Here is a 23,360-nt window from a genome sequence, read left to right as displayed (position 1 = left end):
AGCCTTCAGTCATCCAGGCGGCATCAGGCGAAATGATGAAGAGGCGAAGCTGCGTCAAGAAAGCCAGATTAAATCAGGAAGTGCAACGATTACCCTTCAAAATAAAACCAATCGTCGCATTACAGAAAGGACAGATGAACACGTTTCGAATCAGAATAAATAAGAATAAAATAAATAAGTGTAATTAGAGCTACAATAAATTAATGGTAAAATATTACACGTGTTTACATATTTATTAGCTAATTTAGTGCCGCTATTCGGAAAGGATTTAATAAAATAAATAAAAAAAACCCGATCGGGAATCTTTTTTACATGTCGGCTAACTTTACGCACTCCAGAGGAGCAGAGCGGTCAAACTATCAGTAACAATTGAGATTACTTTGTAGTGGGAATACCTGCCTGGGTTGGGAATACTTTTATTTAACTTACTTTGAGGACAAGCTGGATTTAAATGTCGTTTCTCAGTGACTCCTGAGTCCCGGAGTTTGCGCTTACCTGTGGAGCAAATGTGTCAAGAGGCAAAAGCAACGGTTTCCGCTCGTGCCGTGTTGTGATGGCTAGCCGCGGTCGCTCCTCGCTAGCAGGGTAGCTAGCTGCTGTAAATGCCTGGTCGTTGCTGCAAAGACGGCGATAATTAGCTCGCAAGCGGGCTACGCTCACTCGGCTGCTAGTTTTTGTAGACAGTTCGCCATCTCTTAAGATTGCTGACAAGGCCGCTAAACGGATAATGCGTTGGATATTACAGTAAGGTGAGTGTCATACAGGCACAGTTAACCTAGTTTCACATGTTAAGTCGATAGCCTAGCAGCTGAATCTTACCGGTTAGCGGAGCGCAACGGCTCAGACTATTCCCTGGATTTAGAGTCTTTCCATCAAATGTTCCATGTTTACAAAATGTTTATGCAAGTCTTAGTTTCGGGTGGTGTCTCTGGGCGCAGTTGTTGTAGCCTGGAAGGTTAACGCCATTTGTTTTAATGTAATGTCACTGCTTCTCTGCCGCTGTTTCAATACATATAAATTCACATTTTATTAATTGTCAACCATCCCAAGTTAGCTTGCCACACCAGTACATAGCCCCCCCGTAACGCCGTGCTGGCAGCAGAAGTGCTGGTCCTGGAGTCCTCAACACATTCTTACACATTTACAAAGTGTTGTGTTGGCGATTTACATAAACCGGATTGTTTTCACATTGCTACAGCTGATGGTGAGGACAACGCATCCCTGTATCTGGGACCTTTAATGTTTAGTGGAGTTAACGTTACTTGGCGTTTAACATTAGAAATCAACGAGGCTACTCCGGAATGCCGGTTTGCTCTACTGACTGTGTCCTTTTTTCTTTGTTTTGCAGGAAAATCACCAGATGGAAATGTGTTTATTCACAGCGGATTAACGTTACTCATCATGCCTTTCGAAATTATGGAGTAATTTTTTTCACAACACCATGCGCGCCTTCAGATCAGACCTCCACCACTGCTGCAGAGGTTCCTTACATTTGGATTTAACAAGCGGTTTTTGAAGACTAGCAGCCACGACTTTTTTGTCTTCCAATGTGATTCCGGTAAAATATTAACTATGTATCCAAGCGGGCTGGATATGCTCCGATACTTATAAACATTTGCGTGAATTCGTGCGAGGGAAGCCCAAAGAAGGAGGTCCAGGGCGGGATAGGTACACAGAAACTACCCGTTCCGAAGAAACATGGCCTCGGTTTGGAAGAGACTGCAGCGTGTGGGGAAGCATGCGTCCAAATTTCAGTTCGTGGCTTCCTATCAGGAACTGATGGTGGAATGCACTAAGAAATGGTGAGTTTTTTGGGAATAACAGCTGACCACAGTGCTGTCATTTAAGCCCCATTTAAATTGTGTGTCTCTGTCTGTGCTGGAATGCAGAGCTCGTTCCTGGTGGCCATAATTCACACACAGACACACAAACACACTCAGTCTCCTTGGTGTGCAGGCATGTCTGCATGCTGGGAGGGGTCGGCTGCCTTGTGAAATGAAATTGCTATTTTTTTTCCCCCTTGTGCGCCAATGTTGAATTTGTTTGGTTTGAGTCTTGAGTAAAGAGGGTGGGGGGCAGAGAGATTTCCCTTCAACCTGAAGGGCTGGGTCCCGGCAGCCCACGCTCTCCTGAAATGTCCTTGAGCAAACCATTAAACACCTACCAGCTGTAGGGATGCTGTTGGGAATTTGATTGGACCTCTGACCTAACTTGAAGATGAAAACTATCAGAGAATTTTGAAACTATATAATGCTTAGTTGCATAATCATTCACAGTATATTGAAAATATAACCTGCTGACTGTTAAGTCACTCTTGTCAGCACAATTTTCTTAGTCTTTCTCCTGCTTGCCACAGTTTTTTTTTTTAAACAATAGCCCAGACTTTAATGTCATCCCATTCCTTCCACTTCCAATAAGATGTGACCGCTATGTTAGAAATAATGACGGCAAATGTTCACACACTGACATATAATAACAATGATAACGTACCTGTTGTTAGATTTTAAATATATATTATTGCTTTAGTGTAGCTTTTCCTGCAGTAAAGAATAAATGATATACACTTCAAGGAGGTGGAGAAGCTATGGGGGGGGGGGTTCAGAGGTGAAGATAAAGTGGAAAGAGAGGTGGATATACTGCTACTACACTTGAGCCTGCAGGTATGTGCCCTGTAATGAGTGAAAAGCGGGGGCTTGTAAAGCAAATATATTGCCTGCAGACATGGGTTCTCAAGCGGCTTGCCATAGGCGTGACTACCCCAGCCTCACAGAGCTTAGACCTGGGACAGATGCTAACGTGTTGGAGAATGGAATGAGAAAAATGTACATCTCTTCCCAGAGCAAAGGGTGGGTGGGCTCAGCACACAGTCAGTAGTACGCTTTGTTTTGCAATCTGAGCACAAATCTTTTGTTATTCAATAGAAGAAATATGTATACATAGCCATTTGTTGTTACATTATTTAGTTCTTATCAATAGTTGATGTTGTGATAACAGTTATAAAGGCATGAAATGGTTTACAAAGTACTCAGATTTTTTTTCAAATACTACTTGGCTGTAGACTACTTCATGTACAAAGTCTGTCATCATGTTAGAGTTAGATCATGACCATTTCATGTTGTCATTTGTGAGCTACTAGCCTGTGTGTGACTCTTCTTGCATCTGCCTTTACGTTCTATGTGTGTCTGATAGAGTTGTTTCAGGGTCTCTGCTTGTCTTTGAGTGAATGTTTGTGTGTACGTGTGCATGCCTGGCTCAAAGTGTGCGAGAAAGCGTTGGCGCACGGTTTCTGCCTTCCGTGGACTTCATCAGTACGGTATGTTATTGTTGCAGTGGAAACTTTCCATCTACACTGACTGGAAACAGTCCCCAGAGCTCAAATGGATCTGAAGCCTTCAGAAGTGATTTTTCAAAACCCACAGCCCTTTCATTTCTGGAATCAATAACAGGAAGATCACTTATTTTGTTTTAGTGTTCTGATGTATGTGTGACCATACATAAAGATGTGGGCGCTTTGAATGTACATTTTTTTTAAATGTAAAAGCATTTTGCACACTTGGCTGACACTCAAAGGCTCAGTAGAATAATCTCTAAAGTCAAGATACTATTGGAGACTTCAAATAATCGATAGGTGAGAAGTTAAAGGTTCTGTTCTGCTGTGTGTGTGATTCTTATGTGATATTGTTTAAATACGTGGGAAAAGTTGCACATTTTCAGAGTCTCTCCTGAAGGACGTTCAGTGTTGGACTTGGTTGTTCACATGAAAAGTGACAGAAATAGCTGAAGTTCAAGAAGTTCGGCTACGAGAGAACACAACTGTCGAAGTAGTGTTTGTTTATTAGGGGCTCAATGCAACATACCTACCTAGCTACAGATTTATGAGAGGCCAGACTGCCTACTGCTTTGTATCACCTATATTTGTGTGAACACAGCATTATCATTCACTTGCCAACCGTATCACGTCCATGTGGGATGAACTCGTGTAAGCATTCTCATCCAGCCAGAATAAAATTGATGCTTGAATCCTCAGTGATGGTCTCAGTAAATGTGACCCCTCCGTCTTTCTCTGGACAAAGCCTCACTCTATAAAGGACCCTTTTTATTGCATGGAGTTGTCAAAGGTGAACACCAACACAAAACAGAGCATTGATCTGCCAGATGACATAATAATAGATATGGTTCTTTGTGCAACCCCCACATAATGCACAATATGTTGTACAAACGTCACATAATAGGAGCATCTGGGAATATCCCCTGCGGATGGAAGATGAAATGTAAGAGTCCTGACACCCCATCAGTCAGCCATTGGGTACTGTTGGTCCGTCATTGAGCACATGTTGCCTACTCTTGCTTGTATTTTTCTTTTTATATTGCCAGTAGCCTTTGCACTAGGCGGCTGTTCAGCTAAATGAGCTCATTGACTTGTGTCAGTCTGTGAGAGGCTGTTTTCTGACTATTAGCAGATTTTCACCACTTCAGAGAAGTTTCAGCTTATTTTTCCGCCTCTACATTTTCATATTCTACAAGCTAAAGATCTTTGGGCAGTTTGCTCAACAGTATTATTTTCCTCCTTGAGATTGAAGGAAAGGATTGTCGGAGTTTCCTGTCATACTTCGTAAAGTGATTTTTGGTCTTTATCTGTTGACCCAGTTGCTGAAGTCGACTCCTCTGTGGAGCAGACGGGAGTTGGTATTCCACTCACACGCCCATTTCAGACTCCAGAATCAATTCAGACCAACCATTAAATGATTAATGAGTTCAGTGTTTGTGTGCTAGTGAAATGAAGCACCACTCGCACGGTGTTGCAGCACTGCCCCCTTTGAAACTTGATATTTAACATCTTTGATGAAAAATGAACAGTATTTTCTGTTGCCTTTCATCTGTAGCAGGTAATTATGATCACTCGGGTCAGGGCTGGATATCAAACCTCCTTGGCACATGATAAGAAGCAAGCTTTAAACTATTAGTTTGACCTCTGTAGAAGTGGATAAACTGACAGATATAATGTTAGTGTTTTATATATATATAATTAAATGTTACTTTCTGATGTTTGTGCCTCATTTTGGTGCTTACACTTGCATAACGTGTTTCTCTGATATTTGCTAATCTGTAATTCTGTTAATCTTGTTAGAACATCACTGTCTAGCTACCTCAGTGTTTGAGTAGCTTAGTGAGTTCATCACTGGATGACTGCTGTGCTTATGCCACCTGGGCGGCTGTGGCTCAGGAGGTAGAGCGGGTTGGCCGTTAATCGGAAGGTCGGCGCTTCAATCCCTGGCTCAATCCTGCGTGTCTTTGACACCCCGAATTGTGAATGGTGAATGCAGATGTAGTGTAAAAGCGCTTTGAATGGTCGAAAAGACTAGAAAGGCGCTATACAAATACAGAGCATTTACATTTACCTGGCTTGCTGTGAAGGTGACTGGCTGACTGACTCTATAATTGTCATTGGGAAAGCTATCATTATCTAACCAAACATTTAACAATCAACTAACGAGAGGAAAGTTCAGTGTCAGACTACAACAAATGACTTAAAGGACATGTTATAACAAAGTATTGAGTCATAGTATGGAATAGTCACAGGTACAAGTTGTAAAATTTAATATTTATGTAGGATATTTCGAAACAAGACAACATAGACTAGCCTAAAAAACAGCATTATTTTTTTCCCACTCATAATGGCTGACCAGGTTCATGGAAACATGTCATTTTATTTATAAAGGCTTAAGCAAATATTATACATACATAGTGGTGTGATTGAGCAGTGCAAAGTCCACCTGTTTCAGTTGTTTAATATCTCACTCCTGCTGCTGCTACCAAGGACATGGACAATTCATTGTTCCTCTCATTCTCTCTTGCATCTTTTATAACGCTGTCCAAGGACCATATCTGGACTTTTTGCATGTTTAACACATTTACTTTTATACATTTTCATGTACATTGTTGTCTGGAAGCTATGTCATGTACTAGGTTATATCAAGCATCCAATTCTGATTTTCAGGCAGAATGTTTCAATAAGCCCTTAAACAGCCCATTCTCACCAGAAAAGCAATCTGTTTGGGTCGATTATACAGCAGATTATTATGACCCATATTTACTTAGTTTATACTTTAGTGGCTGTATGCCGGTAGCAAAGGAAGACAATGTCCGCGTAAGGAGTTAATGGAGTGGGTGGGTCAAACACAGAACCATCTCTTAGGAGCCCGAGTTTCGAGTTCCATGTGAAAGAAAGTCATTGTTGACAAAGTTTTGAGTTGAATAAAGTTACATAGGTGATTTACAGTACTTATGTCATGTGACTTACATAAATGTACTTAATTTAACCCAAACATTTTTTTTTAAACCTAACCCAGTAGTTTTGTTGCCTAAACCTAACCAAACTACGACTGTTTCATAACAATAACTACGGGTTTAATGTCATGTGATTTCTGTAACGTATTTAAGGTCTTGTACGCCTGCCGCTGGACTGGTACTTTCCAGTGGTCCTGTATGCCATTTTGGTCATAAATGTTGTTTTGGGACAATAGACCTTTTTTTTTTTTATTGCCATGTTGTGAGGAGCAACATTTCGATCATATACCCTGTGCAAAAAGTTGTCATCAGAAAGTATTGTATTCTGTTATCTTTATCTTGTCTGTGCTGTTTTTATTAGTTTCTAAAATACTTTCTCAAATAATTTTGAAGCACTTGTCCATTACTGTGTTAGGTAATGATTGTGCAATGCTTTGCTATAATATATAAGCTTGAGCAGACAAGAGAGGTGTTGTTTGAAACCCTCAGATACACTGCAGTAAGTGAGGTCCATTTTTCTGTCCCTACTGTCAAGAGGATGCAACTCAATATGACCTAAAGCATGAATGTAACACTCACTCACTCTGTTAGTATTTCCCAAGGCTGGTGCTTTTGAGCAAGAATGGGTTTTTTGCCAACTTGTCCTGTTATATATAGTTTGAAATCAACATCAAAAAAAGCCAAGAGTGTTGTTGCCGCTGACAAACGTGTTGACACACGTGGCTAAGGGAGTTATACACTGGAAACGACACAGACGCGATTGATTACATGTGGTAAATCTATCTGCCTACATACAACCTTGGCTAATCAAGAATGCTTTCCTCACTGCCACATGACAATACAGGGAAGGTTCAAGAGTTCTGAGGAAGAAGTCTTAATATCAATCAAGGACAGTGGAGAGACCCTGAAGCCATACATGCACGCACGCACGCACACACACATCAGTCATTTCATAGGGCTTTAGAAACTCTCGCCAGACTCAAGCCGATTTAAACATCTCCTTCGAGGTGATTGGTGGTCCCGCTGGGGATGCCTGCGGCGTAAGAATTGATTTATTTTTCAGCATTTAACCTGTGGCTTGTCATAGCACCACTGCAACGCTTGATAGATGGGTTGTACATTATCAGCCAAAGTTGTTCGTTCATCCAAATTAACCATGCTTTTATTTTTTCGCTTATACTGGAAATGGATTTGCTAGCTATAGCCCCAAATATAAATGTCTAGCTACTGAAACTGAGGTGATTTCAGAGCTGTGCAGTTGTAATAAACTTATTATGTTTGCATTGTTTGTTCATTCACTTGCAATAAAGGGCACCAGGCACAGTGTGGACTGCAACAAATCAGTAAACTGCTTTACCTTGAATGGTAAACCCTTCAAGGGTAATGTTCCCACAACTACCGGTAGTTGTGCATTAACCTGTATGATCCCATCATGGTGTCCTTGGGCAAAACCTGGATTTTATTCTTACTCACTCATTTTATTATCACTGCTTTTGCTAAATGTCAAAAGTGTGTAAATTAATGTCAATGCTGTAAACCACAGTCCATGCGTCTCTCTGTCATTTGAGTAATGGCTCACTATCATTATCTTCAGTGAAAGTGACCAGCGTGTGTCACGCTGTGACATGCAATCTTCTGTAGAACATGTGTGCATTATGGCAAGCGTTCATCGTGTCTCTGCCAGAGGATCTTCCTGCCAACTTGTCTGACGTGGCTCTTCTATTCAAATTCGAAGGCTGTGACACATTCCTGAGTATAACTTTGACACCGGAGATGCTTTCACTGCGAGGTGATGGTGCTGTCGTTTCTGCAGAAATTCTGGATGAAACCACACAGTTTTGAGTTATTGTCTTTTAAGTTTTTGATAAAATGGGTTTAATAATTTAATTCTTTTCTTTTTTGGTTTCTCGAAGTGTTTCAGAATAGTCAGTCAGATTTTATTCGTTGGTCACCGATTTGTCTTAATATGCTTGCTCATGTTGTCTTTGTTTGAATGTTTTTGGACACTGGTGCCAGTAAAATGCCAACACTGCAGCGAATACAAACAAATGTTTTCATAGTTGATACTTGAGTTGTTCTAATTTGTGTGCTTGGTTATCGCTTCTTTAATTATAGCATTTGCTGTTGATTTGACTCTGCCGATTGTTTTGTCCTCTCAGTACAGCTTGCAGCTCTTCATCTCCTCCTCCTGTGATTTTGTAATTGTTTTCTTGCACCAAACCCACTACTGCATCTGGGGCAGCTCTTGCACTGTCATTAATGCTCCTCCTCCCATTTTCTTCTGTCTTTCTCTGTACCCCCTTTATCTCTTCTCCATCTCCCTCTTTTCTTTTGTTGCTTGATCTCTTTCCTCGCTGCCTCCCCTCAGTTCTTGCTTTCTTTCTTTATAATGTCACTTTAACAGCTTTGCAGTGGAATCCACCCAAGTGTAGTTGTTCTGTGCTGCAATTATGGACACAAACAGGCATTTACACACCCTCCTCCCACATACAGACACACACCAAGAAACATTGCAGGGTTGGGAAGCAGTCAATGGGGTGTTAAATGTGATGAAAACTCTGCTGGTGTGTCTGTCTCTGCTGCTGTCAGGCATAGAAACACATGGCCTTGGAGACTGCTCATCATTTATCAGCCTGCAGAGCGGTGCTGCAGCATCTACAGGCTGATAAATGCGTACTGTACGTGTGTCCGGGTGGAAAGAAAAACTCCATGAGCGTACTGGAGTTACATTATGGAAACCCTGCATGTAGCATGTAGGATGGTCAACCTCCTGCAGCTATTGGGTAAAAATGTTGTTTCCTTCTCCATTAGTATAAATGGTTTCTTCTCTACTCTTATATCAGTGGTTCTCGAAGTGGAACCAGGGGTCCTTGAGGGGGTCCCCAGCAAAAAAGGAAATAATTTATTTTCTCTACAATTCCACACATAATGATAGCATTTGACTATTTTGGTCATGGGTTTTATACACCTTTTTTGTAATAAAACATGTAAAAGCAAAAGATGGTGTACCCTGGAACAAAATATTATCAAATGGTGGTCCGTGGTCTAATTTTTGGCTACGTTCAGACTGCAGGCCTTAATGCTCTATTCCTATTATTTTTCCCCAGATCTGTTTTTTTTTTCTTTTTGTTTGACCGTTCACATTGTTGTTTAAATGTGCCCCATATCAGACTCAAGTGTGAACTGCATGCGCAAAAGACTAACACGACGTCACACATAGCATGCTGTGGTACAGAAGTAAACAGAGCCACAGACAGTGTTTCCCCTACGTTCATGTATTTGTGGCGCCCCGCCACAATATCAACGCTGACTGCCAAATACTGATTTTGGATTTATTTATTTTTTTACTAGGCCTATTTAGCTTGATTTCAAAGCGCTGTAGCACACTCCTGCAGCACATCCTCTTGCTCGTCCCTTTCGCTCTCTCGCTCACCTGTTGCTCTCTTTCGCCCTGATGAACATAGCTGCACGAATCTGTCCGACACAACGCTGTCAATGTCGGAGACCCAGCTTAGTTATTAGCAAGCATGTAAGGAGCCTAGCTAATAAGGAAAGCTAAGTTAATGATAGAAAACAAATCCGAACTAGAAAAGATCAGATTCCATGTGACTTGGCCACTTCACACAGACATAAAAAGATCACATCTGAGTCACATACGAGCAGAGAAATTGGGTTTGGGTCACTTTAGCTTGCAGTCTGAACATAGCCTTTGTCAGTTTAGGGGTCCTTGACGTCATATAGAGAACCACTGTCCTATATTATAATAATAATAATTTCCCTGGCTTTATTGTGCCTTTGGAATTTGTAGTTGTGGTGGTAATTTATTAAACCCTCTTCGGTAGAACAGTAGTATAATCTTTCTGCAGACCAATCTATACCCCAGTTACTGTAGGCTAATGGTCACATCACAATTCCTTCTGTAGATGCTCCCAGTCACAAGATGCAGACTTAAGGTTAGATGCTGCTGGCTCAGTGATAAAACGAAGGAAAAGAAATGAAAACATAATGAAGAAAGCCAGCAACCGTGACCAGTACTGAAAACTTCAAAGCACCTCTCCTGTTGTAAATAATTTTTTCCATTCAGTTTGTTTGTGACATCAGGCAAAATAACTGTGATAATTAAGTTATATCACTGCTGAAGCCGCAGTCGCATGACTGCTCATGTATGATTGCCTTAAGAAATGGATGTTGCTGTCCTCACCAGGGCTCCTTCTTTCCGTGCCGTTGGTGCTCTTTGGCACATGATGGTTGTGATTCCGACTGCGTCAGTCTGTCCGTAGCGCCATTAGCAAGCCGGTATAGGGATGGTAGATTTTTATTATCTCATTTACCCTGCTGAAAGGCAGCTGCTTATCGTTCCTTCTTTGTTGTGGAGATACACCCAAACACATGATCTAAGTGATTCCTGATCTCTCCCTGAGGCTTCATTTGTGCCATCTTGTTATGTGGAAGTATGTTGACTACTTTTTGTACTCATTTTGCTCTCCTGTAACAGATTCCTTTCTAAACCTCTCTTTTCCTTTATTGCTTCTACTTTTACATTAATTCATTCGGGGATGTTTTGAGCAAGCACGTAGACTCCTTCATCATTGTCTTGCTCCATACCTGATGTTGATGAGTGTTCACCATTGCATACCAAATGCATTTGCTTTGAGCTTGCCATATGAGGCTTTTTCGGCAAACAGTTAATGTGGACCCCTCCGCAACTGCAGAAATCCAGTGATAAGGGAGGAATGAAAGCACATTGGAGATGAGCCAGTAAAGTAAAGCAACAAGACCAAAAGATGCATAACATTCCCAATGTGTGCTATGCTCTTGTAGCATCTAACACATGGACTTCATAAGTTGTGGGGTCATGCTCTTTATTTTTATTGGATATCATTCCAGAATTCGGTCAACACAGACCTCTTTTCATTTCATTTCATTTTCCAGCGGCTTCAAAAATGTTTCTGTGGAAAGAGTTACCCTTCACCCATAGGCCACTCATGTCAGCACTAAAACATCTAATTTTCTTCTCCTGACTGTCAGTCATCACCATTTGGAGTCCTTCTTTTTTGACAGTTCTCTCTTCTGTGCTCGGTGGGTAAGATTTAAATAACTCTTACCTGATCTCCGTCCCTCAGGGCATGTGGAGCTTCTGATCTTCAGTGTCATCCATCCAACCTACGTGCTTTATTATTTGTAAATTGCTCTTACTGAGTCTCTCTCATCAGCCATGACAGATCCATAATTGCCTACACTTGACCCCCAGTTGTTTTATTCCTGCAGTTAAGTAGAGTGTCTCCATGCAATTATCCTTTTAAGTAATATTTCTCAAAATGAACATGCAGCTGACTTGAATAAAACCAGGCTGCTTACTGAATGTGAAATACAGCTTCTTCAAAAAGCATCCAGCTGGGCAATGGCATTTATAAAATGTGTTAATCATAGGGGTATTGGGGAATCTGTTCATGTAAGAATCACTATTTTTATCTTCTCAGATTCTGAATCAGTTCACAACTTCCAAAACCAATTTTTACAAAACATTTTATTCAGTCTAAGTATAGTTTCTCCTGCACACAACTCTGCTGTAAAGAATGCAGAAGGACGTTGTAGTAACACGAACAGGGACTTTTTATTTCTCTTCTGTGGCAGCGAACGCAATACTTTCAGTAGCTATTATGCTTAAATCACCAGATTATGGCTGACTCAAGTAGATTAACTAACCCTTACAGCACACACTTGTCTTTGACTGCGGCAGCAAGCTGGTACTTCTCTCACACACAAACCGGGAGAGACTTGCTTCCCACAACAACCTTCATCATAGTGAAGACTCAGCTGATCTGAAATGTTAGTAGCACCTGAATGAAAATAAAAAGTTTACAGAACATTTAACCTAATTATTTAATGTTTTTTTAAAGGTTTGTTTGTCTTAATATTTTAGTTTAACCTGGAAATTGTACACTGCTCAAAAAAATAAAGGGAACACTAAAATAACACATCCTAGATCTGAATGAATGAAATAATCTCATTAAATACTCCTGTGCTGACAACAAAATCACACAAATTATCAATGGAAATCAAATTTATCAACCCATGGAGGTCTGGATTTGGAGTCGCACTCAAAATCAAAGTGGAAAACCACATTACAGGCTGATCCAACTTTGATGTGATGTCCTTAAAACAAGTCAATATGAGGCTCAGTAGTGTGCGTGGCCTCCATGTGCCTGTATGACCTCCCTACAACGCCTGGGCATGCTCCGGATGAGGTGGCGGATGGTCCCCTGAGGAATCTCCTCCCAGACCTGGACTAAAGCATCCGCCAACTCCTGGCCTGGTCTGTGGTGCAACGTGGCGTTGGTGGATGGAGCGAGACATGATATCCCAGATGTGCTCAATTGGATTCAGGTCTGGGGAACGAGCGGGCCGGTCCATAGCATCAATGCCTTCCTCTTGCAGGAACTGCTGACACACTCCAGCCACACGAGGTCTAGCATTGTCTTGCATTAGGAGGAACCCAGGGCCAACCGCACCAGCATATGGTCTCACAAGGGTTCTGAGGATCTCATCTCGGTACCTAATGGCAGTCAGGCTACCTCTGGCGAGCACATGGAGGGCTGTGCGGCCCCCAAAAGAAATGCCACCCCACACCATTACTGACCCACCACCAAACCAGTCATGCTGGAGGATGTTGCAGGCAGCAGAACGTTCTCCACGGCGTCTCCAGACTCTGTCACGTCTGTCACATGTGCTCAGTGTGAACCTGCTTTCATCTGTGAAGAGCACGGGGCGCCAGTGGCGAATTTGCCAACATCAGCCAGGAAGCATAGGAACTGAGAAGTGGTCTGTGGTCACCACCTGCAGAACCACTCCTTTATTGGGGGTGTCTTGCTAATTGCCTATAATTTCCACTTGTTGTCTATTCCATTTGCACAACAGCATGTGAAATTGATTGTCAGTCAGAGTTGCTTCCTAAGTGGACAGTTTGATTTCACAGGAGTGTGATTGACTTGGAGTTATATTGTGTTGTTTAAATATTCAATTTATTTTTTTGAACAGTGTATTTGATCATTTGAACATTTTACAGAAAGTGGACCTGCCACAAATCCGGCTGCAGTTACAACAGTTACATGCAGGTAAACACACATTCATGGCGGCACAATCAAGCAAGCGCATTACTGAGCTGCTTTAGCTTTCACTCTTCAACATTAACGCTGTGTCATTGACCCAGCTTTTGGTTGCCACATAAACACTGACTGACAGCTCAGTGACACACACACTTGTAATGTTATTGTCAGTTTTTAAATTCTGCAAATACATGCAGATTCTGATGTCTGAATGCTCATATGACCATATTTTGTCCTTCTCGAATACAATCTTAAATGATGTTTACAATGGATTCTGACGTTTTAGCAAACAAAAATCTTTGAAATGCCCACAGAAAATTCTCAAACCACTAACAAAATATGGCTGAAGACACAGCTTAAACGAGAGTGATAGACACGGAATATTAATATAAAATATTGAATAATAATAAAAGTGATCAAAAGGAGACAAAACAGTAGATGAGATTTCGGATGATGAGATGGATGTGAGTTCCAGAGCCTTATTAAAATCCCATTTTAAACAGAAAAGAAATAAAACCAGAAGCTGACAAATATTACAACACACGCACATTTACTGAACAAATAATTTGAAACATAGTCTCAGTTTTGCTTGGTTGAAAAATGGAGAAAAAAAACGAGCGCCAGCATGCAATGAATTTCAGATGCAGGGAATGAAATGATAGGCATAATGGATAGGATTGTTTCTTTGCTTATCACACCCTGTGAACACTGCATTATAGAGACTTAATAAATTTGCAGATTCTTTGCCTTTTCACATCATGTCATGTCAGTATATGCTTCCAAACTAAGAGCAACCCCCCTCTCTGTTTCCTTCCTCTTTTCCCTTCCTGTCATTGGTCTCTTCCCATTCTCAACCATCCTCTTGATGCCGAATCAGAATTGCCAAGTAGGTCAGGTATTAGAAAAACAGCTTTTCATGATGGGACTGTTTCATTTTTAAGTAGACCGTATTTTGAAACTGTTTTAGCAGTGACTGCAGTGTTTCCCACAGGATTTTGTGAGATTGTGGTGGGTGGACATCAACCCTAGGGCATAACCCCCGCCCCCCTCACCTGAAGAGAGGCATACCCTCTCTTCAGGTGAGACTCTCATACTTAAACACTTTGTAAAGAGAAAAGTTGCTAACCTGCCTGTCACCTCGCTCTGCTCCTTTTAACTGAATTTACCATAACGGCTCTAATATGTGTGCACTCCAAAGTTAGTGGCTAGCTTGATCGCGTTCTCACAAACGAGTGAAACACTCAACCCTCAGACCCTTAGTAAACATTACCGTAATTACCTCAGAAGAAAAGTGGTTGTCTCGAGTCGGATGCCAAAGTGTATGGGTGCAGAAGTTTACAGCAGCGGGGAGCAGCGGCACAAACCACACCGTTAGAAGTCTTTAATGTTAATATATTTTTGGTTCATTTTGAAACTATGGTGGAACTATGGCGAGACAGAATACATGTAGTGTTTTAAAGTACAAATGTAAACGCTTTCATACGCTTAATGTAAGCTAAGTCACGATTGTTACATCCCTGTTGCATGAAGATAACATTAAGACAAATATTCATTTTAAAGGATGCAGTATGAAGTGAGGCATCTGTACTGCAAGATTATATAAATCACAATACATTGTATTGACTGTTTAGATCACCTCTTATAGTCCAGCAGTCTACATTCAACATCCTGGTTGCAAGTATCATACTGCAGTTTTCAGTCCTGTAGTATACTGCAAGATCCTTTCATGCATTGCAGTGATGCAGTCTGCGGTATTAGTCTGAGAGGTTACATATCAATGTGCTTGTGTGTTACGTTACAGCACTGTAGTCTGAAATGTTTCATCTTTCACAACTGCTGTATGACCACATAAACAAATGGACATTTTCCTCTCTCCTATTGTCTGTGATTGACAGACAGACATGAAGTCTGTCGGTAGACGTCAAAGCTCTTCCTCCTCTGAGTAATGTCAGCATTTAGTTGGGATGATACAGTATTCGCTTTTAGTTGCCTGTCACTCTAATACACACACATACTAAAGACCAATTTATACTTGTGGTTACATGCTGTCGTGAGCATTTATACTTGTGCGTTGGTGTCTGTATCGCTCTGCAACTTCACCACCCAAATGCTTGTTGGTGGTGGGTTTTCTTTGTTCCACTGTGTTGAATTTCTTCTTTGTTGGTGTAGGCTACAAACAATGGCGACTGAAACTGAGCGCATGTTGTAGTTGATCGATGTTGAACAGCAGTTACTTTTAGGGAAATTATTAAAATGCAGAAATGAGAGAAGGCGTCGGGGGAGATGGTATGTACGACCCTTGAACCGGTTGAGGCAGAAGGACAAGCCGGAAATGCGATGCTACAAATCTGATTTCTTGCAGCTTGTGTCTCTGTGATGTGTAGTTTCATTTTTAAGGAGGTGCATTTCAGGCTACGGCGCAGATTAGACACAGAAGTATAAATTGGTCTTTATCAAACCTCTTGCCTTCCCTCTTACCCTGACTGGCCTTATTTCTTCACACCATTGTCATCAACTCCTAACTCTCCCTCAGTCTTCGTTTCTTGTCATGAAGCACAGCGGAGATCCCCCTACACTTTTCCAATAGTTGGGAAACAACAGACTTTTCTTGGTCTTTAGATGCTGCAGCATTTATTACCTGACACATTGTAACTTGAACAGGGCTTTCATCCCGGTGGATGCTGTGGCAACCAAACTCGCAATGAGCAGATAGCCTACTACAGGTTAATTTGCGCTGGTCAGCTAACAAGCAGCACAAAGTTTACTTGTCTGTGCAGATAAGCAACTGGCAGTAAAAAAAAAAAAAAAGCCTCAAAAAACAGTGCACCCTCTCTTGATACAACGCACGTTTTCTATTCATGCCTCTACGATGTGTAATGTTACGCAGCTGATCACCAGCATTTTTAGATCTCGGTTCAAGCATGTTGCTTGCTTATTGGCTCGCTGATGAGATTTACTCTTCAGGTATTGAAATCTGGTACCGAACAACAAGACATCTATAGATTCTCGTTAGTATCAAAGCAGTTTGGTTGATGCCATTAAAGTTTTCGAATTTCAGTACCTACTCATAACACTGTAGAGATGCCGGGTGTACGATCCATGGAAAAATCCAGCAAATTGGTTTGTAGTCATTCAGCCAGTGGACAGGCCGCTCCACCACAAACATCTCTAAATGCACATTAGGGCACAGATTGTACAAATTATTTGGATCACATTTTAGTTCTGATAGTAAGTTAGTTAAAATTGCTTTAATATTGGTGTGGGAAAAACAAATCGTCGATCATCCGTTCAGCTGCCGATATATGATCCAATCGCCAATCAGCACAGGCCTGAACTTGGGAGTGCCATTTAATTACAAAGTAAAACCCCCAAATCTTAATACTGTCTCCTCCCACTTGAAAGCTATAACCGCCGACTTTTTAATAATATATATATATATTTTTTTTTTGTCTGGAGTGTCTTTCATCTTTTTTCCTAAACTCAAATTTATGTTTCCATTCACAGTTATAGAAATTATATTAGTTTTTAATGTGTCACAGGCTTGTTTTGTACATTGCGATTCTACACAGTATGAACACAGATGAAGCAATGAAAAACTGGATGTACAGGGCAGCTTTAGTTTTAAGTGGGCAGCTTTCCTTCTTTGAATGTTGAAGATGTAAAAGTCACTATTGTGTTGTAAAACTACATGATACTTTATCACTGTGTTCATCACAAACAAGCTGTGTTTTATCGCTGTGCCACTGAACTAAACTGAACCTTTCCCTGCTATGTGTTTGGCTTTCTAAGACACTGTGTGTAGTTGGTGTCAGCGTGTGTGTGTGTGTGTGTGTGTGTGTGTGTGTGTGGGTGCAATTCTGGTTGGGGGCCATTCATATCAAATGTGAAGTGCCTGCCTACAGGAAAGATAGGGCAGCCGCAACATCCTGACGCACCCTTCACTTCCAACAATGCAGGCAGATGGACATGCACGCACGCGGAGCTTTGCGTGTTTTACCACATGCACATTATTTTTTGATGAGCAAGCTTTATTTTTATGTCTTCGTTTCAGGTGACACATATGCAAAGAGCTAGAGATCTGATATTGATTTAATTTTAGTTTCCCCTGAGCTCTATAAAGACTAAATAGTTAGCTATGCTCACACATATGAGCCTGTCCTTCTGTTTTCTTTCTAATGGATCTTATTTGCTTAGTTTTTAACCAGTGCAGCTCTGCAGTCTACACCTGCCCTGCTTCACTTGATCTTTTTATGTATAATTTCAGCCCAAAGCATGTTTTTACTCAATTTTGTTTTAAACGTGTGTCCAGTAGCATATGATTTAATATTGCAGTGAGTGCTGTCATACTGCTCCAGTGTTTAGCATTACTGCAGCTTGTATTCATTAGTTGTAAACTGTTTTGAGACCATGTTGCATGGTGATTTTACACTTGAAATAAAAGTTGAATGAAGGATTGGTTGTAGCTATGTTGACACTGATGAAGAACTGCAACCAACGCTGAGATGCTGCCTCTGCTGCGCAGCTAGAGTAGGCACTGTGTAACACACACTCACACAAATACATTCATGGTGCTGAAAATGTAATTTTAAGAAAGCAGAATTTCTCTATTAAATGGCAAGGAAGCCAAAGAGTGGGTTACGAATAAGACACTTAAATTCAAATGAATAGGCAGCATGTAAAACATAAAACACCAATTAAAAGATCTGCCGAATACTGTAGCTGGTAATGTAGCTGGCAGGGTGTGTTTGTGAATATGAATGACCAGAAAACATCCGTACAGTCACTGCAGGGCCATGGGTTTTTGCAGCCGTTAGTTTTTTCTGTTCTTGCTGTGTGTGAAAAACATTTAATACCTACATGCTTACTAATCGCAGGTTCCTCTGGATAAGAGCTGCAGCTAAATGCTTTTAATGTAAATGTAAGAGGGTTTATATGTGTTTTGTGTCAATCTCAGAGGCTCTTATCTCAGCTCCTGCTGAGCTTGCTGACCCACTTTCATTCTTATCTGCCCTGTCTCTCCAACACACACAAACACATTTTCATCTGACTTTATACTTTTTATTCTATCTGAGCTGTAACCCAAATGACCGTTTATCACATGTGCATATTTTATTTAATTATTTATCTTAGCTGCTGAGAGTCAAATAAGATTCTTTTTTTGCATACAGCATAGTTTAGACTTAACTTGGTATTTACGACGTTTGATAAATGCAAGAGGAGTTCACACTCTTAAGTGGAAGCAAATACTGAAATACAGAAAGACTTTTGTGTTATCTACATCCAGTAAAATCCACATGTTTTTCTTCTGTTGTGGCATTCCTCTCTGATGGCTTAGTGATTCCTGTTAAACACAGAAGGAACACAAACCTGAGGTTTGAAGCTGAACATGAGAGAGAACGATTTAGAAACGTGTGAAGAAATCACTTAGCCTGCAGGCGAATGGTTTACATTTTTGTCATAGCACAGCAAGTACTGTACAAAGGGCAAAAATAAGGGGATGGTATTGTGTGTGTGTGTGTGTGCGCATGCCCTCTGATATGCCCTGTGTTGTTGGACAATAGCTTCTCTATTAGAGGCCTCTCTCCAAGGCTGAAATAGTTGCCTGTCAGTCTCCCTCTCTCCTCTCTCTCCTCATCTTTCCTTCCTTCTCTGTCCCTCTGTGTTCTTCTTCTTCTTCTTCTTCTTCTTCTTCTTCTTCTTCTTCTTCTTCTTCTTCTTCTTCTTCTTCTTCTTCTTCTTCTTCTTCTTCTTCTTCTTCTTCTTCTTCTTCTTCTTCTTCTTCTTCTTCTTCTTCTTCTTCTTCTTCTTCTTCTTCTTCTTCTTCTTCTTCTTCTTCTTCTTCTTCTTCTTCTTCTTCTTCTTCTTCTTCTTCTTCTTCTTCTTCTTCTTCTTCTTCTTCTTCTTCTTCTTCTTCTTCTTCTTCTTCTTCTTCTTCTTCTTCTTCTTCTTCTTCTTCTTCTTCTTCTTCTTCTTCTTCTTCTTCTTCTTCTTCTTCTTCTTCTCTTCTTCTTCTCTTCTTCTCTTCTTCTCTTTCTTCTTCTTCTTCTTCTTCTTCTTCTTCTCTTCTTCTTCTTCTTCTTCTTCTTCTCCTTCTTCTCCTTCTTCTCTTCTTCTTCTTCTTTCTCCTTCTCCTCTTCTTCTTCTTCTTCTTCTTCTTCTTTCTTCTTCTCTTCTTCTTCTTCTTCTTCTTCTTCTCTTTTCTTCTTCTTCTTCTTCTCTTCTTCTCTTCTTCTTCTTCTTCTTCTCTTCTTCTTCTCCTTCTTCTCCTTCTTCTTCTCCTTCTCTTCTTCTTCTTCTTCTTCTTCTTCTTCTTCTTCTTCTTCTTCTTCTCCTCCTTCTTCTTCTCCTCCTTCTTCTTCTTCTCCTTCTCCTTCTCCTCCTCCTCCTCCCCCCCCCTCCCCCGTGTGAGTGTCACACAGTCAGTCATTATTTTCCCAGAATGGCTACTTTGCTGTTATTCCCTTAAGAGTCTTTGACATAAGAGCCCATGCACACTTAAACCCAGTGTTATGCTTGCTATGCTTAACTATTAACAGACTATGAGCACACAAACCGCTGTATCACAAACCTACTGATACGCGAATGTCGCCATAGATAAAGAGGTTCAGCATTATCTCCCACATATTGACAGTAATAAGACTTGGCAAAAAGATCACAGCCCGACCAATGCTGGATTTTTGAGGCAGACATCAGTAATGATGTTTGAGAGTTTAATAACAATATATGGGTAACTGCTAACATTTTTCACACAAAAGCCAAACACCACAAGCACAACAGTAAGACTGTACAAAGGCATTACAAGGGGGAGACTAAAGAGAGGTATAGGGGATAGCTTCAATATATAGGAATATATACAGGACTTAAATTTGGGGGACATTTTACAGTTGAAAATGTATATGTCAGTGCTCTCTGGTGCTCAATCTATGTCACAGGGAAACTTATTTTTTATTTTCAATTACCGGAACCACATCTTAGTTTCTGCATTTCAGTTTCTAACTACGTTGATAACGATATCTGTGATGAGTAATATCAGACTGGAGGATTTATCAATCAAGCTTTAACACAACCTGACAGAATAGAAGAAAGTGATTTTAATGGATAGATAGAAGATCAGGCTCAGTTACTGACCATCAGCTTGGTAGCTGGAGAGCTTAAGAGCATGGGGTGGACACCTGCTAATACTAGGACTTAAACCTGGACTCCCCTATTGACAGACAGTCTTGTTGATTGGCATCTGCTAACTGTGCCACAGCGTGGTTTGACCTATATACTAGAATTTGGGATGTGAATGTGTTTTTACGAGCTAGCTTTATTAAGGTAGATCAGACTCATGATTGAGTGCTGGCAGTTTGATTCGGGTTTGGTCTAAAAATAGGGATGCACTTATCCGACGTTTTCTTTCCAGATACTGATTCGCTCTCTTTTCCCAAATAAAACATCCGTGTGCCTCTTTCAACTGTTTGAAATAAGTTAAAAAGTTATAAAATTGAATTAAGTTGTCAGTGCAGTGTGGCTCTGACATGGATTGGGTTAGGTGGTCGTAACTCTCAGCCTCCTCCAGTTCTCTTCCTGTCACATTAACCGTGTGTGTGTGTGTGTGTGTGTCCTGTTGTATATGTCGCAGTCCACAGAGACAAAGGCAGGGTTTAGCTGTGTCTCATGATTTATTCATACGAGTGGTTGTGCAGGTGTGTATGCGTTATTGTTGTTGGTTTTTGTGTGTACAGTGGTAGGATTATTAGGGTTTTAAAACTTCAGGCATTAAGAAGCATACTCTGATCAATTGGGCTGAGGGGCTTACAGTCTTACCATGCTAATGTATAGTTGGATTGGTGAAGAAATACCATGGCCTTTTTCATTCATCTGTCTCCTCTGTCCTTCCTCACAGGCAACCCGACAAACTGGTCGTGGTTTGGACACGCAGGAGTCGACGGAAATCCTCCAAGGTTTGTATTTGAGTGGCATCCTGAAACTAAATAAAGAAATGATAAAACAAACAAAGGTTTTTTCACTTGTAACTATTATTCTTGGTTCTTTTGTCCCTCTGTCCTGCAGTCACACAGCTGGCAGCCCGGCATCAAAAATCCCTACAGAGGAGTAGTGGTGTGGCCTGTACCAGAGAACATTGAGATCACGGTCACTCTTTTTAAGGTAGGCTACAGCTGGTTAATGAGCACTGAGACAAGCATTTCTATGTTTAAGGTGGACTAGGGTGGTTACTGGGACATGAGGGTCTTATTCTAGTAGATAGCAGTAACAGTGACCTACACAAAAAATTAAAGTGATACCCACTTTTACCTCACCTTTAAAATTGGGAGATTTAGCACCAAATGTTAATTTTTATTTTCAAAATTTGCTAAATTTCTGTAAAAGGGGCGACACCCAAAAACAGCAGTGTATTTTTTTACTACATGAAAGGCATAAATACTAGATGATTGATATTAAGTGTGTTGATTTTAATTTTTTTGTGGAGAAATAGTATTAAAGCTAGGGAAGGTAACGTTGGAAAAACTAGCAAGAGACCACTTTTGAAAGTATCCACGCTGCCTCCTAATAGTCGACTAAACCATTAGTTGATCAGAAGGATCTTTTCATTAATCAGGTTGTCGCAGGAAAAAAACCCTGAAACCTCAAGCTCCACCTTGGAGCTGCACCTTATAATCGGGACGAAAGTATCAGGGATTGTTGCAACACAAACCTTTTCTCTTGTAACACAGAATTAACTTAGTGTACTGCTAACTCTAGCTGCAATTGGCTAGTTAGCCCAGGTAGCGGTCCTATCAGACGATTCTACCTGGATTTGGAGCTCGGCGTACCAGGCGAGTGTTGAAATTTGTTTACAACACTAGTACAGCCACAGACACTAGAGTTATTTAAATTTTTTCCAGAGCATTGATTTAATTGCTGTCAGGATGTAAAGAGAATTTTAACAAATATAATTAAAAAATGCTTCTGAAATACACTATATAGCCTAGCTTTAATAACAGAAAATGTCTTTGCATGCAGTTTTACAGATTGACATTTTTTACATTTTAATTTTATTTTATGACTGGAAGGTCCGTATACACAGTAATACAGCCGGTCTGTAAATGACAGGGCTTTACAGACCGTATCTGTCACCGTGCCTGGCTTACTTAAACATGCTGGGCCTCTGTGCTGACAGGCTAGCTCAGAGCTCAGTGTCTGGTTACCTGTCTCAATGTCTTGACGAGACCTCATGCCGCAAATACCTACTTACCTGCCTCTTCTTTGTGTAGGAATTACTTTTTGTTCATATGTAGTTGGTAATGAATAAACCTAACAACAATATACTGTAGCACAATAAGGCATTAGATACTTAGGGACTCGCAAAATAAGACTGGAGTGAAAGTGACAAAAATCTGAGACTTAAATTAAGCATATAAGCCACACTGTGATGTCTGCTGGTTAAAAGTGTACTGGCTCAGTTTTCTAGCGCGGCTGTCTTTCTATTCTGGGCCCACTTCCACTTCCTGTCCCAGAGGAAGTAATAAAGCTGTTTTTTTAATGATCACATTCACCCACATCTGTTTGGTATAGCCACAAATCAAATGGCCTCTGCAATCTCAAAGTTTTCTTGTTCTCTAGTTGCTACAGTTTGTTTGAGCACTAGGAGACAAACACAGCCCTGATAAACAACCAGCTTATCAAGTTGTTATTGATAATGTGTTACTACTTACACAAACATAGCAATATGTGGCCATCTGACTAATCTAAATCCAGTCTGATTTGGGCAAACTTGAGAAAACTATGTGGTTGCTTATGCCTTATTTCCACTGCATGGACGGCTTGACTCGTATGGAACAGTTCTGTTTTAGTTTTCCACTGGCAACAGTTGTGGATAGTAGTACTTGTTTTGGTAACACCTATAAGTCGATACTAAAAGGAGGAGTTAAAACACTGCAGACCACTGATTGATCAGAGGGAACAGATGCTCGACACGGGCCA

At 40.7% G+C, this 23,360-nt stretch overlaps 1 protein-coding gene across 1 annotated transcript; it reads left to right on the top strand.

Moving 5' to 3' along the window:
- The first annotated feature begins 408 nt into the window (after positions 1–408).
- LOC119882014 (EH domain-binding protein 1-like) lies at positions 409–21,620 on the top strand. The gene is made up of 4 exons (XM_038692030.1): positions 409–749; positions 1,349–1,802; positions 21,283–21,340; positions 21,450–21,620. Exons 2-4 carry the CDS (start codon positions 1,699–1,701, stop codon positions 21,603–21,605), a joined length of 318 nt encoding a protein of 105 aa, XP_038547958.1. The 5' UTR covers positions 409–749; positions 1,349–1,698; the 3' UTR covers positions 21,606–21,620.
- Positions 21,621–23,360: the final 1,740 nt, after the last annotated feature.

Source organism: Micropterus salmoides, unplaced genomic scaffold (assembly GCF_014851395.1).
Source record: "Micropterus salmoides isolate LMB-PRFRI ecotype aquatic unplaced genomic scaffold, ASM1485139v1 Ms_hic_scaffold_2834, whole genome shotgun sequence".
NCBI lineage: Eukaryota > Metazoa > Chordata > Actinopteri > Centrarchiformes > Centrarchidae > Micropterus > Micropterus salmoides.
This window is presented reverse-complemented; position numbering and strand designations above follow the sequence as displayed.

Excerpts from the sequence above, each read along its gene's own strand:
- LOC119882014 (XM_038692030.1), top strand. The coding sequence starts at position 1,699 with ATGGCCTCGGTTTGGAAGAGACTGCAGCGTGTGGGGAAGCATGCGTCC. Across the intron at positions 1,803-21,282 it reads GTGGAATGCACTAAGAAATG|GCAACCCGACAAACTGGTCG; the intron begins GTGAGTTTTTTG and ends CCTTCCTCACAG. Across the intron at positions 21,341-21,449 it reads GTCGACGGAAATCCTCCAAG|TCACACAGCTGGCAGCCCGG; the intron begins GTTTGTATTTGA and ends TCTGTCCTGCAG.